Source organism: Lycorma delicatula, chromosome 6 (assembly GCF_047948215.1).
Source record: "Lycorma delicatula isolate Av1 chromosome 6, ASM4794821v1, whole genome shotgun sequence".
In the NCBI taxonomy this organism is placed as follows: domain Eukaryota; kingdom Metazoa; phylum Arthropoda; class Insecta; order Hemiptera; family Fulgoridae; genus Lycorma; species Lycorma delicatula.
The window spans coordinates 91,607,242-91,627,439 of NC_134460.1; the positions used below are offsets into that span (position 1 = coordinate 91,607,242).

A 20,198-nucleotide genomic window follows, 5' to 3' on the forward strand; every position below is an offset into this window, starting at 1 on the left:
AGAAATAATCTTTGATGAAATCTTTCAGAAAACCAGTGAATGAATCTTCATTTCCAGAAAAACAGAAAAGGAAACAAAGTGAATGGACCAAAGAAAGAAGAGAAAAGTTTAGAGAAAAATGAAAGAATTAGGAAAAGAAAGAACTTGGGATTATGTGTAAGGTTATCATTGGAAGGTCTGATTGCAAAAAAAAAAAAATAAATAAAATAACAATAAGATATGTTTATAAACTTTTGAAATGTACTGTAGCTTATCAAAAACAAAACTGAATCAATCTGTTGATAAATTATATTGTTAATATATTAGGTATAAAAGTTGACTACCAGTTCCAGATTAATGAAACTCTTCGCCCAAGAGTTTTACGCAGCTAATTACTCCAGGGAAGGAGTCAATAATTAGCTACAAATGAGTTGGAAGAAAAATTACATTAATTTGAAACTTTAGTTTTATGTCATTTTTTGTCATGCTGTTCAATGAATAAATGCACTATACATTTCACAACAGCATTATTACAAATTTGAGTTTATAAACAAAAATTTCTGAGGCTTACATTCAAATCATTTGTGTGAGGAAGTAAATGTTCATGCATTTCTTAAGTACAAGTATGAAACACTTTAAGCAAACCATTAACATAAATAACTAGCATGGGTAAATCGTTACCGATACTTATTATTCGGCAGCGATAACCAGTATGCCTTAATAATATTAAATATAATTATTAACATGGAAATTAGAACTAACAACAAGCATGAATAATAAAACGTAAGTTTGTTCATAAGCACAAAAAATAATATTACTAGAAAAGTTTCAGAAAAAAGATACACCAAAAGATAGGTCTAAATTAATTGTATACATAACGTCTTAAAAGTTACTTTTACTTAAAAAGTTATACTTTTATATTATTAGGATAACAATTAGTATGAAGTAAAACTTAATAATTAATAAAAAATTATTACAAGAACTCGCATTCATACTATGTATAGTTAAGAAAATTAACTATATGTCATTACTTACTTTTGGTAGAGGACCACGACGCAAAATAGTATTTCATTATTCGTAGAAACCAAACAGTAGACCTATCAAATTGTTTCTCTAAGTAAGCATTTAAGTAAGATTATTTCGACTAACAAATTAATTTAGTTTTTTACATCATTAAATTGAGTAATAACTGTTAACGGTACCGTCAGAAAGGACGCTAACAGTGTACAACCACGTCAGGTTATTTAACGCGTTCTCACGTTGGTTACGAGATGTAAAAAACAATCTTAATCTACCGAGATTTTTGATGCGTTTTTTAAAATCTACGTGGGAAACAAGTGAAGCGAAAATGTTATAAATGTTGCGTTCCTAACGCAGTTTATACTTCCCGCCAATACACAGGTGTTTATCGTTGCTAAGGGCCGTTGTTTTGACAACGATAGGCAACGTGAGTACCAGTCGATATTCAGCAGTTTCCCTAGTAAGTTCAATTCAACTTACTTGCCTTTCCCGTATGTCATACATTTATACATTTGGTATCTGTTATGTGGAATACAAATAATAAATACAGTTTTATTACATAATTTCACTGTCATATTCAGTGTTTTTATTCATTTATTCATTGAAGACTTTGTAACTATTCCAACATTTTGGTCCCCGGGCCGGATCTCAGGTAATTTTTACATTCAATTTAAAACCATGGATTTAAAAACATTAACTCTTAAACGAGACCTTATAAAATTCAAAGCAACCAGGATTAAAAACTTCCTTAGTTCATATGCACCTGATGAAACACAAAATATCCCTCAGTTATAATTACGATTAGGGAAATTCAAAGAAACATGGGAAGAGTTCAACAGAATAAAGGACGAAATTGAGATCTTAGCCTTGACTCCAGAGCTTGAAACAAAAAAATTTGATGAATGCTTAAACTTTGAAAACTCATATTTTGAAATCGTCGCTTGGGCGGAACAGTTGTTCAATTCGTTACAATACAGTAATTCTTTTACTTGCTTCTAAAAATATGATCCACATCACACAAGTTTATGCAAGGTTGAGGGTATAATGTGTTATAAATAAGTATCAATGTTGCTTTTTTGCATATTTTGAAAGTGTGCTTTTTTACTGATTACTTTTTGTGATGATCAAGAAGATTTATTAGTTTATTCTATTTATATTCACATTTAAAGTTTCATTTGTGGGTATATTTTGTTGAAGTTTATAAACATACAAGAATGGTATATTAAATGAACATTTAAAATTCAAATTTAATATGTTTTTTGGCTGCATAATTGAAAAATACCATCTGTAATAATATCAGTTGATGCAAGCATGGAAAATGACGATGGTTACTGAAGTGGCTACAAAAGCAAGTGAAAGTAATATGATATGAATTAAAAAAGTGTTATGTAAGTGTAAATATAACTTGATATCTCATTAAAATAAGTATATTTCAATCACTTTACATAAATACTTAAATTGTGATTTTAACCTCAAACCACTAAAATATAACTGAAATTATGTAAAATGCACTTTGTTACAAACAGGTCACAAAAAATAAAATTAATCTAAACAAAAACAACAATAATTTTATTTTTCTTACATTACACTACAATTAAAAAAAGACTGATTTAATAAAATCAAAAATTAAAACAAGTATCTAAAATAGAAGGCACATCCATAAATCTAATTTATTAAGCTATAAATATTATTTATACTGGTAGCAATACTAATCAATTTCTCTACTAATGACTATGACAGAATGATTTTATTGCATGCTTATTACAGTAGGTAATTACTTCAAAAATACTCAATGAGTAATTTCCAGTCATCTAAGTACTTTTCAGGTCTTTTTAGTTGTACATGTAAAAGTGATGAAATAATTGATTTTTGTCTTCAGTCATTTGACTGGTTTGATCCAGCTCTCCAAGATTCCCTATCTAGTGCTAGTCGTTTCATTTTGGTATAGCCCCTACATCCTTCATCCCTAACAATTTGTTTTACATATTCCAAACATTGCCTGCCTGCACAATTTTTTCCATCTACCTGTCCCTCCAATATTAAAGCGACTATTCCAGGATGCCTTAATATGTGACCTATAAGTCTGTCTCTTCTTTAAACTGTATTTTTCCAAATGCTTCTTTCTTCATCAATTTGCCACATCTCTTCATTTGTCACATTATCCACCCATTTGATTTTTAACATGATGAAATAATAATATAAGAATAAAATTACAATTAGAGAACATTTTCAAATAAATTTTGTTAATCTGATCTACTTTAAACTGTTAATTCTCATAGGAATTAATTTAACTTTTTTGTTTTTCAATTAATCTTTTATTACAAAATAGCTGGAATTTCCCTCTTATTAAACAATATAATATTTAATTTTTATTGCCCTTGTGATTATTCAGGTAGTGGAGCCCCACCTTTTGATGTCTTCCTTTCATTGACAGGATATTTTATTTTTCGTAAGTACTAAATTTGCGGGTATTCCATAATCTTAGTAAAATTGAATATGGTTCCATGCAAAACTGCAGTGTCAGATCAATCTGATTGTAAGAAGGATTTATGAATTATTTATCCTCTTCTTATACTTCCGTCACTGTATCTTCACTCTGAATTTTTTGGATAGGTACCTTAGGAATTATCCACTTGTTAGGCTTCTTAATTGGGGGCTAGCAACTTTGGCTATGTGCCTTTTAAGAAGAAAGTCATATTTTCTATCTAGGAAATTAATAGTTGAGATGTCAAATGGGTAAAGATGAGCTTTTGGGAAAGCTCATGATCTATAACTGGGAAAGTGAATTTGATAATAATCTAAGTTTCTATTGTAAAGATGAACAGATTTATTCTTTTTATTATTTATTGTGGGTAAGAAGTGATTTTTTTTTCTTAAAATCTTCTCTAAATGGGAAGTAGTTTTATTTTTTAGATTTACAATCTAAAAAAATAGTGACTATAGTCAATTGTATCTAATTGTTCAGTTTTTTATCTGAAGTTTATTCAACATAAAATTTTTAATTTAAATTAACTACGATCTTTTTTTATGGATACAAAAACATTTTCAACTAAACTCAGGTAGTTCATCAGAAACTAGAATTATATTTGTTTCATTGTGAAGCCATTTAAAGTTACAACTGGTAGTTTTTAAACTTGGTATGACTTTGGTAATAAAAAAATGTGCTAGATTTGAATGGAATCTTTTCATTTAGTTTGCTGGTATTATGTTTTGTAAGTTTTCAACTAGCAAAATTTCTAGGTCACAACAAATTTTACAATCAAATTTTGTGACATGTTTCAGTGTGGTTGATGATTGTTCATCTGTACTACATAGTGCTTTTATGTTTTTATTTCATCTTCATCCAAATATTAGTATTGTTGCTCATCATAGGAAAGGTTACAGGATCATATATTACAGAAGCATTGTATTTATTTGGTAGGTGGTGGATTCTGCACGACATGTTTTCTTTTGTTTTTTTTGCTCTTCAGAACAAATCAACAGGATAAAAAATCAAATTGAAAGATGGAAATTAGCTTTTAATCTAATTTGTATCTTGTCTCTATAAATCTGTGAGATTTTTATAAGAATTTTTGTTTTTGCACAATAACTTGATGCTTCCCTTTTGACTGGCAATAGCATACACAATGTATTGTTTCATGCAGAAAGTAGTACATTAATTTTTTTGCTCTACGCAATGTGTCCCACCCTTTCATGTAAGTGCATATGAGTTGCTACATGTGTCACATCTGCGAAGAGGCAATACTAGTCATAGTTGTTTTCTCTGTGAGTAATCATAATCATTATGTAGCCATTTTCTGTAATGAACACAGAGTGGTACCATTTGCAGAGCTGTATATCATGTGCAATTTGGTGTGCTTGGTCTGCTGATATATGTTAGAATACTGGTTCAATAAAGACAGCAGTTCATTCCTCATTTCCCTTAATATTACGGTATTCTTGTTTAATTTTTTTTCTAATTTAGTAATTTAAATCACATCAACTGTTGTAATAATAAAATTAAGAAAACTGTACATAAAATTCTTAACTTTGATGATTTTGGGAACCAGTTCATTAAATGTGACTTTAGTCATTGTCATTTTCCCATTTTCAAGGTTCTCCCTAAGATATTTCAGGTATTGTGAAACTGTCAGCTTATAAGGAATGCAGTTGACCATTTTATTAAGGACAGTTACACTTATTATTCTTCAGATTAGGTGGTATACTAGTTTTGGGAGTGACTGGTATCTGATATGAATTTAATTTTAGTTGAAGTTGGAAATTATTTTTTAAATATATATATATATATTTTCTCATTATATAAACTGTAACATATAAATATGTATGTATGGAGGTAATAAATTCCAAAACTGCTATAGTTCCTCTTTAATGCTTACAGTAGACCTATTTATTCATGAAAATTTATTTATATACAATGTATAAGGAATAACAGGAATAGAATTTCTCTCTGCTTAGAAGATTAGCCAAAGTTCTACTGACGATGAAACAGACCTACTTACATGATGTCATGCTATGTACTTACATTCTCTCTAATCACATGAAACATTCAAATAGGTTATAGAAATAGTATATATCTGAATGTATGTAAAAGTGGATACAACCAAAAACCAGTATAATCCTTATTGTTACTGCCATCAACTGTTGTATAAAGCTGATTTAGTAATGATTTTAATAGGATATTTGACACTAGAACATTCAAAGTTTAAAAAATGAATTCATATTTCTTTATTGAATAAATAAAATCCATTTCCCTATGATCGGGACAACTGGATTAGTGAACATTAAGCTTGTTCTCAGGTTACAACAGATCAAGGAAATACTATTTGTATTAAGGTATCAGAGAAATAAATATGAAAAAGTGGTTGCCAACAGGTAGCAGCAGTTCACAAGGTGTACTGGAGTACTGTTCAAGAGGGAGAAGGTAACATAAAAAAATACCACAAAACTGAAAAGATTATTGTGCCATAGACATACATTGCCCACCTATTTATAAGCTGATATATTCTTTTATGTCTTTGAGAGGAAGATAGCCGTAAGTAACAAAGTTTCAAAATAACAGGATGTTTATCGTTGGAGAGGCCAAATAAAGAAATTACTCCTGATGGAGGTAACAGCCCTTTTAGTTGTTGATGGTTATTTACTGATGGTTGATACAACAAACTTTAAGCTATAATTTATTAGGGTTAAGTACTATGTATCTGAAAGTAATGAGAAACTACAACTGTAAATTCTAGGAAAATATTTTTCATTTTTAAAAAATCAATATATTGATGTCTCTTGAGTAAAATATTCTTGACCTCAAGAATATTTACCCAGTAGATCTCTGGATATGAACAATTAAGAGAACACCATTAGATCGTACAAAAACAAGGTATTTTTTTATATTAGAGTGTGAATTGTTTGAAGCTTTAATAACAGTGGCTGGTAAATCTGAAACAAGAAATAGAGGTATTAGAGCAAGATATAATAGGAATGAGTAAGATAGGTAGAAGACAAACAAGAGTATGGTCAAAGAGTTATATGATATTTTGTACAAATGAAAATGGAAATGAAGGACTAGAAACAGTAAAGAATAACAATGTAGGACAAAGAATATGTTTTTACAAGGATTACTATAAGCAAGTTATTTTATAATAAATTCTCCAAACCTACAACAATACTACAAGTTTGTGCCAACTTTTTCAGCAGAAGATGAAGAATTAAAAAGAATATATGATGAAATATATTGTTTAATAAAATACATAAAAGGAAAAAGAATTTGTTAGTAAAGGAGTGTGGGATGTCATATTAGGTGAATGATAAGAAAGGAAAATAGTTAGAGAGTATGGACTAATTCTGAGAAATAAAATAGGAACCAGGTTTTCAGAATTTTTCATTAAGTATAAAATAGTAATTAAAAAAAATAAAGAAAAAAATAATTAAAGATGATATATGTAGATGAGATCAGCAGTTATGAGGAGGTATCAATTAGATTATATGATTGTTAGTACAGATTTTGAAACCATGTTATGGATTACAAAATATATCTAGAAGCAAACATTGATTCTGACAATTTAGTTGTGATGGAATATAGACTGAAGTTAAAGCAACTACAGAAAAAATGAGACCAAACAGATGTGATCCATGTATAATAGAAGAGAACAATGTGGAGTTAAAATAAACAAATCAGTAATGGTGTTGGTCTGGAAATTACTGCAAATTTAATGTTGAAAGTAAATAAATACATTTAAAAAAGAAAATTGTTAAGCCAGAAGAGGAGACTTTAGGTAGGAAGATAATGGTGGGTAGAAAACTATGGATAACAAAAGAGATACGTGTTAGAATTAATGGATGTGCATAGAAACTATATTTAGAGATATAGATGTAGAAACTATATTTAGAGATGATAGAAGAAAGAGACTACTCTATAGACACTGCAGATATAAAACAAACAGAAACAGCACAACAGCTAAAGAAAATTGGTTGATGCAGTGGTGGATATAGTAAAGCAGATAAAAAATGTGATTACTGGAAAGGTTTATATATAGTTTATATACTGGGAAAGTCTATCTGTGTAGCATGAGCAAAAAAAAAATTAGCAAATGAAGCTAAACTATATTAGAATCAGAGGTACATATGATATAAACTGTTGTTAGGAAGAGAAAGAAAAAACAAAAAATGGTACAAATATATGAAGGGAAAGCTACCAGGTGAAGCTTTAGAAAAAAAAATTATGACATCAGAGGAGACTTCATTTTGAGATCATAGTAAATAAACGGAAATAAAACAGTAGGGATAGGTGACATACCATCAGAATTACTATCATATTTAGAAACAGGAGCCTGAATAAACTATGCACATTTACTAAGTAAAATAATGGAGACTGGATAAGTACCCACAGATTACAAAAAAAGGAATTATTACCTTACCAAAGAAAGTAGATGCAAATAAATGTAAAAACTACTACACTGTTAGTCTACCATTATAGAAATAAACACTCAGTTGAATGGTTTACAGGTGAATAACAGATAAGGTATACCCGGGTGATGACCAGTTTAGTTTCAGAAAGTATACGAGAATGAGGACAATTCTTGCCCTCAGACTAATCTTAGAAGGCAGGATTAAGAAGAATAAACGTAGCACATGTGACATTTAAAGATCTGCATCTTATCTACATGACATTTGTAAATATAGGGAAGTTATTTGATAATTTAGAATGGAATAGAATGTTAAACATTTTAAAGAAAACTGGACTAAATTACAGAGAAGTTAAGAGTTATATACAATCTGCACAAGATTGGTAACAATAATAAGAATACAATTGAAGAAAAGCAGGCTGTTAATAAATGTAGAGAATAAATGTAGATAGTAGTAATTATCCAGAGAGAAGGAATATAAGTGCTTGATTTGCTGATGACATTTTTCTTTTGGCAGAAACTAAAAATGAGTTAGACGAAATTTAAATGTCATGGATTCATTAGTAGGTAATGAAGAATTCAGATAGGTATTTATAATACACCAGAAATTTCTGTCAAATATGAATTTGACCGAGAAATATTTAAAAAAAGTATTTTTTTGGAGTGTAGTGCTTTTAATAATGAAACATGGACAGTAATAAAAGAAAAAAGGAAAAGAATAGAGACCTTTGAAATGTGATGTTACAGGAGGATTTTGAAAATTAGTAGGTTTGATAAAATACAAAGTGAAGAGGTCTAAGTTGAAAGGAGGAGACAAATTTTTGGCATAATCTTGAAAAGAGAACTATACTGCATTGGAGGGTCATGCATTAAGACGTGCTGTCTTAAAATAATTAATTTAGTGACCAAGAGTCAAATAGAAGGTAAAAACTGTAGAGGAAGACAAAGATTGGAATGTATGAAACAGATAGCTGAGGATATAGGAGAGTATGATGAAGTTAAAAGATTAACAAAGATCAAGAAAGCAACAGAGAAATGCATCAAATGGCTCAAAAAAAAAAAAAACAAAAACCTAAATATTTATCCATATCTTAGTTCAATAAAACTTTTTTTGTAAAGAAAAAAATTAGTATGGAAAGATTTATTTAATTTATTTATTGTAGCAACTATAGGCTAATTGTCCAATTACAGTCACTAATGAAAGATGAGTTTTAGAGCACATAAAAAATGTCAATCTGACTGGCATTTGAACCTGGTATTGATAATAAAATAAAATAGAACACAAAAATTTGTCTATGTAATAAAGTAAAATGATTACAGGTACTATATACAGTCAATATTATTAATACTATACTATGTCATGTTATGTTGTTTTAGCTTTACAAATTGTAATGTTTAGAACAATAACTTATTCTCAGTCATATAAAATACTGAACCATGTACGATACCAATAATTGCAATATTTTGTTATGATACGAGTAAATATTTTATAAAATTTATTATTAAGATGTATGTATAGCTATCATTACAGATAGAAAAGAATATTAAGTTGTTTAACCAGTTAATAGTTACATTATTTTTGTAGTTAATTTGTTGTTTTACTCTTTCTCTTCAAGTTGTTTTAATGGCAATATTGCATATAAATCATCTGAAGTAAAAAATATGAATCAGTGATGTTTTCTTAGAGAAGAGTCTACTAAACAACCCAATTTTATAATAAACAGCATAAAAGTGTTAATTTTAGGAGTGAATATCTGCTGAATTTCAGCAGGATAGATATACTTTCATGCAAAATACTTGATGAAGCAAATTTAAAAACAATTTATTTCTCATCTTCCCTAGTAAGCTTTTATTCTTGAAAGGAATTTAGTAAGACGGACAGTTATACCACTTATACCACGTTACCTTCAATTATTGCACTAAATGTTGTGGGACCTAACAAATATTTAAAAATGAAGAATTTTTTTACTGATTGCACTTCTTTCTGCTAATGATTGTTTTTAGTTCTTTTATTAATTTACGATAGTATAAATTAGGTGTACTGTATTTTTATGTATTTTGTGGTCGCAGATGACGGGGCTGCTTTTTAATCTATTAATTAGATTAAAAAGCTTTATGAAAAACAGCTTTATTTTCATTATGCATTTTACTTTAAAAGTATAATCATTTATAAAACAGGTTATAAGAACATTCACAGCTTTGTAGTTGATAAAGAGCAGTCTCACCCAGTTATTCGTGGAACAATCCTCTTAATTGAATCTCTAGTGATAACATAACATGGTTTTAAAATCCAATTAAAATAGCTACAGTGTTCAGTATCATCACAGAACATATAAAATAGCAGTTTATTAGTGAGATGCTAGCCATTTTTACTTGGATAATAGGCAAATATTTACAGATTTCTAATGTATTTTTTCCAAATTTGATAGTTCTTATGTAAAGAAAAATCCACATGAAGGAAAATAAAAATAAATAAAAAGTATAATATAATCACATGTATTTTATATTTTTATAATATATATATTTTATATAAACACATCAAATATTTTTATTTAAATGTAGTATATTAAGTGTATAAAAACATATAATTTATTACAGTGGTACACTGAACATAATCAGATCATTTTGCATCTTTAATTATATATATTTTAAAATATGTTTTAGCATCCATTTTTTCTGTGATAAAAAAGTTGTAATCTATAGTTTAACAAATAATAAAAATAGTGACTAGATTTTACATCATAATAAATTCTTATATTAAAAAGAAAATGTTTATAATATAGTAAAAATTAATATAAAACATGTTGTATAACTCCTAAATTCATTCACATAAATGCTTTTGTATCAACATTAAGTCTATATAAAATATAGCAATTTATAACAAAAAGCATGATCATTAATATATTAGCATAATTACATTTAAAAAGCTCTTTCATTATATTAAATGATACACACAAAAACAATATAAAATAAAACACAAATATAAAAAATGGATGTAATATAAATAAAACTTTCCTTCTTATATAAACTAATTATAAAACATTATAAAAACTAATGATAGTAATGTTATATAATGAAATGAGTTAAAATTTTAAAACAACTGGTCAAAATCTTTTGAGACTAATTTTTTTTAGAAGTGTGCAATTTTTTTAGCAATTTTAACCATTTAGGGATAAGATTTCAAAGAACATAGAGAAAATATAATGAAATATAAAAACAGATTTTAATGACAAATAAATGAGAAAAACATTTTATGAGTAAGCTAAGTCAGTTAAGAGATAAAGAACACAATTTATAGAGGTAATACTATGAATATGAAGGAATATATTAAATAATAAAGCAACTGAAAGAAAGAGAAATAAATAGAGAAATGAAGAAGCTCTAACAGTAATGTCATGGATCTGCTTTTGTTTTGATAAAAAATATATTAGAATTATTATTAAACAAATAATACATTAAACTAAAAAAATAAAAATAAAAAAAAACATTAAAAAGTGTAGACTGAAATGTATAAGTAAATAAAAGTCTGCTGTTAAATATATTACAAAGTAAGAAAAGTACTCTTTGAATAACGTAAAGTGGAGAGATGACTCAGAAGAATTTATAAACAGAAAGAAAAAACTGAAAAAAAAAGAGTGTAAATGAAATGAATTAAAAGAAGTATTGTGACGTACAATGGGTTTATACTGGAAGCAGAAAACAGGGAGGTATGAAGGAAATGGAAATGCAGAGAGGGTGAAATGCAAATTATGAAAAATTACCCTACATGAAAAATTTACCAGTAATTTATCACAGTTGATACAAATGTAAATAAGGTAAATGTGGATTATATCTTTTCTTTTGTAATTTTATTTTTTGCTTAGCTTCCAAAAGAAAAAAATATTTCTTGGTTAAGATAAAGAAAATAAATAATTTACATAAAAAATTCTTTACTGTTTAATTCACTATTCATTAATGTATGTTATGCTTATTAATAAAGCAATAGATGCTACAAATTTATATAAAGAAGTTTTTTTTTATTGAAAGTTATACTACAAACTGCTTTTTGATCTTTCACACTCTATGTAGTTATTTTTAATCCATGACTGACTTATTACAGAAGTAATATTGATTGAATTTGAATAATGACTTTATGGATTTAATGTAACCTGGCTAGGTTATGTAAGTCTTAAATTATTTTAAGACTAATTATTCTACTGTTTTTATTTAATTTGTCTAATATTCAAAACTAAGTACCTTGAAATTAAACTGATAAATTTTCTTTTTTTAATAAAAAAATTCTATCAATTAATAAATTTATAACAAAATAGATTTTAAAAGCAGTATAAAAATATTTACTTAATGAATATTAATTATAATCTATAACTATTTAAAAATTTATGTAACAACTAAATAATATTAGTCACATAATTTTCTTAAATCAATTGTACAAAAAATTACTAAAAATTTGCCTTATTTGATGGTAAATCTTCATTTTCTCTTTTTAAATTTATTTAATATTAAGGAAAAAAAATTTACATTAAAAAATAATAAGTCAGAACTGATTCCATTCTTTTAGAATAGACTATAGAAAATTATTTTTATTTATTTTTATCAGCCTAATTTATTTACGTACTAATTTTCTTAATATCATTATTAAATTTTAGTAATAACCAAAAAATGTTAAAGATAACAGAATATGTGCTTTGCACTTTATACAACATTAATAAAAAATGACAAAATTTTGTTTTCTGCAATTACACTAATATTATTTTAATGTCTCATATTACCCTTTTATAATAATTAATTTATAAATATGTTTACAAGTAAATTAAAAAAAAAAAAATTGGTAAGATTTATAACAAGATAACAATTAAAAAATTCAATAGTACTCTGAAATACAACAAATAATATGTTTTTACTATACCATTTTTAACACATTCAAATATATCAACAGATACAGAAGTTAGATTTCTGTATTATTTTTTTACAACAATAAGCTCAGTAAAATATTTAAAAAAAAGTTATTGCTAATATCCATCTTATATTGAAACAGTGAACGATCAAATGCAGTACTTAAAAAAGGTAAGAGAAAATTTTAATAATTTGAAAAAAAAAGTATTATTAATCAAATTAACTTTAGTTGGTTATATTACTTTATTAATATTTTAATAATAAAGATTGTAGATCAGTGCTCACAAAATATATACAAAATGTCCAGAATCACTTTTATAAAGTTTCAACATTAAACATTTATATTCAACCAATGGAAAAAAAACATTAATCTATTATGTGTATTTTCTTTTTATTTTATGTATTTACTTAGAATTTTTTTCTTGTTAAAACAAAAAAAAGGAGATTAAAAAATTTAAGACCATACACAAATAAGATTACCTTACTTATTTATTTTTTTATTTATATTAATCTTATAACTCTTATTTGATAACAATTTGGACCCTAGTTATTTAAATATAATGATATTATGGTAAAATATTACTTTTTTTGTTGGAATTATTGTTTAAAATTTATATAAGCAATAACATTATTTTTAAGACTGAAAAATATATGTTATGTTCATCAACACTATCTGTAAAGAAGTATTTCCTTTCTTTTTATAATTATGTTTACATCTGAACAGTAAAAAGCCGACTTCATTAATATTTTGGACCAAAAATCTATATTATCAATGAAAATTAAGTGTATTTACAGAAAAAAATTTAAAGATTAATTTCTTTTCATTTTTAGCTGCTTTTTTTTTAGAATAAAAATTTTTTTGTAGATCAAAAAAATAAAAATTTTTTTTTAATTTACAAGTAGCTGCTAACTTTATAAAATAATGTAAATTTTGTATTTAAGATTTAATATTGTAATTGTTATGCTTTATATGTTGGAAAAAAATTAATTATAATAAAAATAAAAAATAGACTAGCATTTTTAAAATGTATTTATATAATATTATTATTAAGATTTACCAAATATTATTTTTAATAAAGAAATTCATATTTTTATTTGTTATAAAAATCACCTTTGCAGTAAATAAAATAAATTAAGCATGAGTAACGTAAATGTAAGTTTTAATAATTTAATGTTATTATTTTTTTTTTTTTGAAAAACATACAAGTTCTGAAAAGAAGATATTGTAATTATGTCAATGTATTAAAATCTTAAACTATTTCTTTTTATGAAAAAAAGTATATGGTGCCAGCACCATTAGCTTCATAAATATATTTATAACTGATTATATATAACAAATAAATAAATATGAAATTTATTTAGTATAATAAAAGTTATAATAAACAACATAATTAAAACACAACATTTATATTTACTTGTTAGAATCGACAAAAATATTTTTTTTTTTACTTTTATAACATCTTTTAATTACTAAGCATAAAAATATTTTTATTTTAAAAATTATCTAGATTATTAATATAAAAAGTTTATAAATTCTAAAAATATTTACTTAATTATATACATTTATGCATATTCTATTTAGTCATCTGAACACAAAAATTAGTAAATTACTTTGCAATAATTGCTTGTGGTAACAAAATATAAAATGAAATAACTACTGTTACAGTTTACTAAACTATTTTCTATAATTTATATTAATTTTACAATTATATACGTTTAAGGAAAGAACTGCATATTTCTAAATAATATATTAATTTAATTTTCTATTTTACCAAAGCTATATAACAGTTAACTGGGATAATAGGCAGATGTACTATTTAATAAAAAATTATGCATTAGTACTTAGAAAAACAAGGAAATCTTATTATCCTTTATTTTAATAATGCTTAAAACTGAAAACATAAAACCAGTTTAAAATTAGATGAAAAAACAAGGAATCAATAGTATTAAGAAAAGACGATACACAAGTGACTGAATAATGATATTCTTTGCAATATTTATGTCATGTAATTCATTTTAAATGTTAAATACCAGACTAATGTTTACACTTTGTAATCTTTTTTTTATTAAGAAAGTATTGTGAAGATAGATATATCATAGTATTTTCTATAGTTTTCATTAAATGTTTAAAATATATAATAAAAGTATGTAAATAAATTCTAATGTAGTATTATTTTCTTAATCGAGATAAAAGAAAGGGTTAAATTTATACCCGAATTATTACTTAGTTTATCCTTTTTTGAATGCAGTCATTGAAGATAATTAATTATCTGAGGTTAAATCCTTTACATATGGAAAAATCATCATCTTATATTCTATATATATATATATATATATATATATTCTATATCGCAGAGTGGCAGTGCCTTAGCCTATTGTCTGGAGGCCCTGGGTTCAAATCACGCTCAGGAATGCCTGCAAAATTCATTTATCATCCATTGATAACTGCTAAAAGCGTGTAAGCGTGTTGTTATTGTATAAATAAATTTAAAAAAACTTTTTCTTGTTTCCCTTGATATATATATTTCATTGCAATAATTCTATATCAAATTACTTTTAGGTGTAATGGTGAAACTCATGAGAAAAAGAAAGAGAGAGACAAAAAACTGAGTGCGTGTTAGGCTGGAAATATCTCTTTTATTAGGCCCTGAGCTCATTTATAATATAAACTCAACTACAGCAAGAAATGAAAACTGAAGCCCTAACTGTAATTAAATCAGTGTTTGAATTCAGAATAAACTAATACAAAAAAAAGCTAAAATACTTAATTTTTTTCCAGAAAGGATACATTTCCATAATAGGAGGAAAAATAAAAATTTGATTATTGCAAAATTTATTATAACTACAGCTGTTTAATACTGTATGTAATTAATTTTATTGTTATTTCAAATAGTTAAACTTTCTTTCACCAATTCAAATAGTTAAACTTTCTTTCACCAAATGTGTATCACATTTTAATAACAACATACTGAATGAAAAATGTAAGAATTTAGTACCATTAATGGAAAGAAGTTAATAAAACTGTTCAGCCATTTTCATAGCTATTGTAACAATAAGCTACAAACAGATATACACAAATAAATTTTTTTATATAATTTAACCCATTAGATAATAAATAAATAATAATCAATTTTTTTGTTAATTCATTTATTCTTTAAGTGACAGGTTTATGGACAAATATAGTTACTTATTGATAGATGAAGTTTATAGCATATGAAAAAGATCAATATTATTAAATAATAGAATTAATTATTATAATTATAATATTATTAAATTAATTAGAATAGCAAGTCAATTGGGAATCATATTTTTAAAATGTATGCAGTACATAAATTACAAAAAAAAAATAACTACGTATGTTTGAATTTTTATTACTGAATAATGTGTACTAATGCATAATTGTGTTTTATCTAATAAAAATTATTCTGCAAAAGCTTATAGTTTGCAATGTAAATAATGTAAAAATGTAAATGTTTATTGTACTTCTCAATAATGTAACTGTAACAAAAAAAATATAACCGACAATGATTTATATATAAACAAATATTTATAAAAGTATTAAATAAAAACTAAAAACAGCTATAAAACATATATATCACAAGTTGTCAAATAATAAAGATAGTAATACTAAATTTTTTTAATAATAAAAAAGTTCTTAAATTATAATAAAATATTTAAATAAAATTAATCAGTTCAAATTAAAGGTATTAAAAGAAAGAACTTTGGTTTCAGACTAATCTAAGATGTCCTTTTTTATTTATAATTATTAAAACTACAATTAAGGTAATAAAATATATTCAAGAAAAAATATTTTAAGAATTGATCCTTTCACTAGTAGTATTTTTAAGAAATAACTTTAATTTTTCAGAAAGTGAAAAATTCTCAGCCAATTTTTCTTACTAAAAGGTTTTTAAATAATAAAAAGTAGTAAAAATACTATATTAATAAATGCAATATCCACTGTAACATGAGTTAAAAGCAAGAGATGCTTATGAATGATGTTTATCAGTATCAGTCTGAATAATGTTACAGAACATATGTAAAGCATTTGAATTCATGCAGGCAATCTCAATGCTGGACGTTAATGAAATGGACTTCCTAAAGGAAGTGTTATTGTAATAAAAAGTAGTTTATAAAATGAATTATAGAAAAATTACATTATTTCATTTATAAATAAATATATACCAATAAAAACATAAAAAGCAACATATAAAACTAGCTAACTAAACAGTAAAATTTATAATAAATTCGTAATAAATACTGAATGCAAACTGAAAAAAAGAGATGCAATGAAACCGTATTGTTTTATGTTTTTTTTAATAATTATTAAAATTGAGATCATCAATCTTCTAGCATATTTAACTTACTTAATTACTTTATTTCACTATTTTTCCCTTAGATTCTTAATTAAATGACACATTGTATCTACTTCATTATAAAATAATCTATGCAACAATAGGCTTAGGACATCTACATGAATTTTAGGAATACTAATTTACGATTCTAAACTTAAAATGGCTTTCAGCTAACATAACTTATAACAGTTTAATAAAAATTATAAATTTTTTTAGTCAATCAAAGAGACAAGCTAAAGCACCTATCACATATTCCAAAAAGCATGAGCTAGAACATTTTTTACTTGGAGAACCATCAACATCTTTTCTTTTTTGTTTTTTCGGCTTATTTTTCTTCCCTAATTTTTTAGATGAATTAGATTTGCTAGAATTTTTACCACTGTTAGAATTTTTTGCTTTAGCAGATCTTTCACTCAAAATGACAGGTGATCCACATGATTTTTTTCTCGGCCTTTTTAATTTTTTTAGAACTTCTGGTGTTAATATAGGAGCAGTCGCTGAAACAGGTGAACTAAGAATATGACCTAAGATAACTGTAGTTTCAAACTGATCAAGCAAACCGCTTTGCATTGGACCTGAAAGAAATTCTTGAGAAGTCATCAATAAATAACGAACTGAAAACAAAAGATCATCACCGAGAACAGACCTACGATTTTCAGCAGATAATTCTAACTGGCACCGTTTACATTCACGATTACACCATCGTTCTAAAGCTGAAAATAAAACAGCTTCTGAAGACATAACTAATGTATCCCTTTGAGCAATTTCTTTTAATGCATCTATTGTAACATCTTCAACACTTTCTTCAGCCAGAACAGAATTGGCATTAGCATCTATGAACTGTAGGCAGTTATGATGAAGCGAGGAACATAAACATGTCACCGTATCCAAGTTATCATTTGAATCTTTGTCAACTCCTACTGAATAAGTTTCCATATCAGATTCTTGAGGAGGTGCTGATGCAATCCATAAACCTAAATCTCTCCTTTCATCCTTAACATCTATTTGGTGTACTTCACCACAGTACAGACGAACATGCTGATAAATTTGTAGAACTGTTCCAGTTGTAAGGTGGTTATCTAAATATGTTATACATGTACGCATTAAACCTGCACATAGATATTTATGAGCAGCATATAGTGTTGCTAATGCTGTGCTCACTGACTGAAGGTTAACATCCTCTCGGTACAGGAACCTGTTAAACAAAATCAACAAATTAATATTTATATATATATCTACATAAAGTTATAATATAACATACAGATGAATTGAAACACAGAAAAATATTTAATAACTGTAAAAAGTTCTGGAAAAAATATTTTAGTTAAGTTGATTTATTATTTTTTTTTTGTAAAACCTGAACACTCAGTATTTAACATTTTTTGCTAAGTAGTATATTTCATACTACATGGTTTACAATATCCATGTAAGTGCAAGATACAGTCATTCCCAAAAATGGCATAGCAATATCCAAAAATAATAAGCATATCATTAGAGTCTTAGTAGGGTAATTGAAGGTGAAATAGTTTTCTAGAGTCATCTTCACAGATTTGAATATACTGAAATACTGCATAATGTTGCCAAGTCTATTGAAAAAAAGGTAATATTTAACCTTAAAAGGGAAACCGTCAAAGTACCCTTGGGTATAGCTTAAACCTACCTTAGGGTACAACTACCTCTAGGTATAGCTATATAGCAAATATCATTATTCCCAGAAAAAGAAACTTTTACTAATTGCTGCTTGTATCTCAGATGCTTTATAGGCTTAAGAAAGACTGGAAAAAATAGTGTAAAATAGAAAAATTACTGCTTTCTATGAGAAACAACGCATTATACTCTATTCAACGGGGGTTTGACTGCATTAGTACTACAGTAGAGCCAAGGAAATAAACAAAAAAAGTGAGTTGAGGATAAACTGTTTTTTTTTTTTTTTTTTTTAGTTCAACCTAATGGCCTGAGAAAAAGTAGAATATTTTGAAGTCCGTGAATTGTCTTAGGGAGTAATAATATAAATATATCAAAAACTAGACTATCCTACTGAGAGTGAGATTTTTATCTCTCAAATAAAAATTTGCTAACTTCAATCTATTGAAATTTTCACTATTTAAATTTAGATGGATGGAATGACAGATAAAAAAAAGCCAAACCCTTGCCTGCAATTGACAAACTATTTATTAAATTATTTTGTAATACTATAAAAACCTATTCATAAAAGAGAAAAATTCATTTTTTACAAGGAAGATTACCTCAGCAGATGGTCAAAGGCACGGCCATCAACATCATGTATAGCTACGGTGGGTCCAGAATCTGCAAGGGGTCCCTGGAGCATAGCACGGAAGACTGGATTGGCTGCAGAAAGAATAGCTTTGTGCCCTGGAAATCTCCAAGTTTCAGGCTGTGGCCCTACAAGAAATGTGACATCACTTCCTGCCTCACTGTCAAACAAGGAGTCCCATCTGAAAAAAATTAAAACATTATTTTAGTATATTTTCAATTAAAAAGAAAAATATATAGATAAAATTAATTAATTTAGAGGTTATATTTGTCATATGAAAATATTTGATCATTCATATATATTGAGTTGAGGATAAACTGTTTTAACAAAAGATAAATTAATTATACATTAATCTAATTCAGAAAACTCTGAAACAGTTGCTGTTTCTTTGATTAAGAGCAGTGAGAAAGGAATTGCTAGGATATCTAGTGATGTCTGCTAGATAAAACTAGATTTTAAAGCATAAGAATACTGCTCATTGATTAAAACAGTAACACATTTTAAAGTAATAAAAACTTTGCAAACAATGTAGATCATCCGTTGTAACACCATTGATAGAGGACCTGTGTAATTACTTTTATTAGAAAAGATTGTGTAGAAGGATAATTCAATACCTATTAAAAGTATAACTTAAATATTTTCAAATATTTGAAAATTAATATTATACTGAGAAAACCATTGTTTTGAATCTATTAATTTTTTATTGCAATGCAGAATGCAAATCAGCACAATGTACACAAACAAATTATTTTTCTTTTCTTAAGAAAATAACAATGGGCT

The 20,198-nt window shown here is 26.2% G+C and overlaps 1 protein-coding gene across 5 annotated transcripts in view; it reads right to left on the reverse strand.

Moving 5' to 3' along the window:
• Positions 1–16,551: 16,551 nt before the first annotated feature.
• LOC142326023 (BTB/POZ domain-containing protein 2-like) overlaps positions 16,552–20,198 on the reverse strand; it is a 237,124-nt gene continuing 233,477 nt past the window's right edge. For all 5 annotated transcript variants that reach the window (XM_075368091.1, XM_075368095.1, XM_075368092.1 and 2 more), the window contains 2 exons: positions 19,390–19,599; positions 16,552–18,338 (listed from right to left, as the gene is read on the reverse strand). In XM_075368091.1, coding sequence (XP_075224206.1) covers positions 17,360–18,338; positions 19,390–19,599 — 1,189 coding nt within the window. In that variant the 3' untranslated portion in view covers positions 16,552–17,359. The remainder of the gene's footprint in view (positions 18,339–19,389; positions 19,600–20,198) is intronic.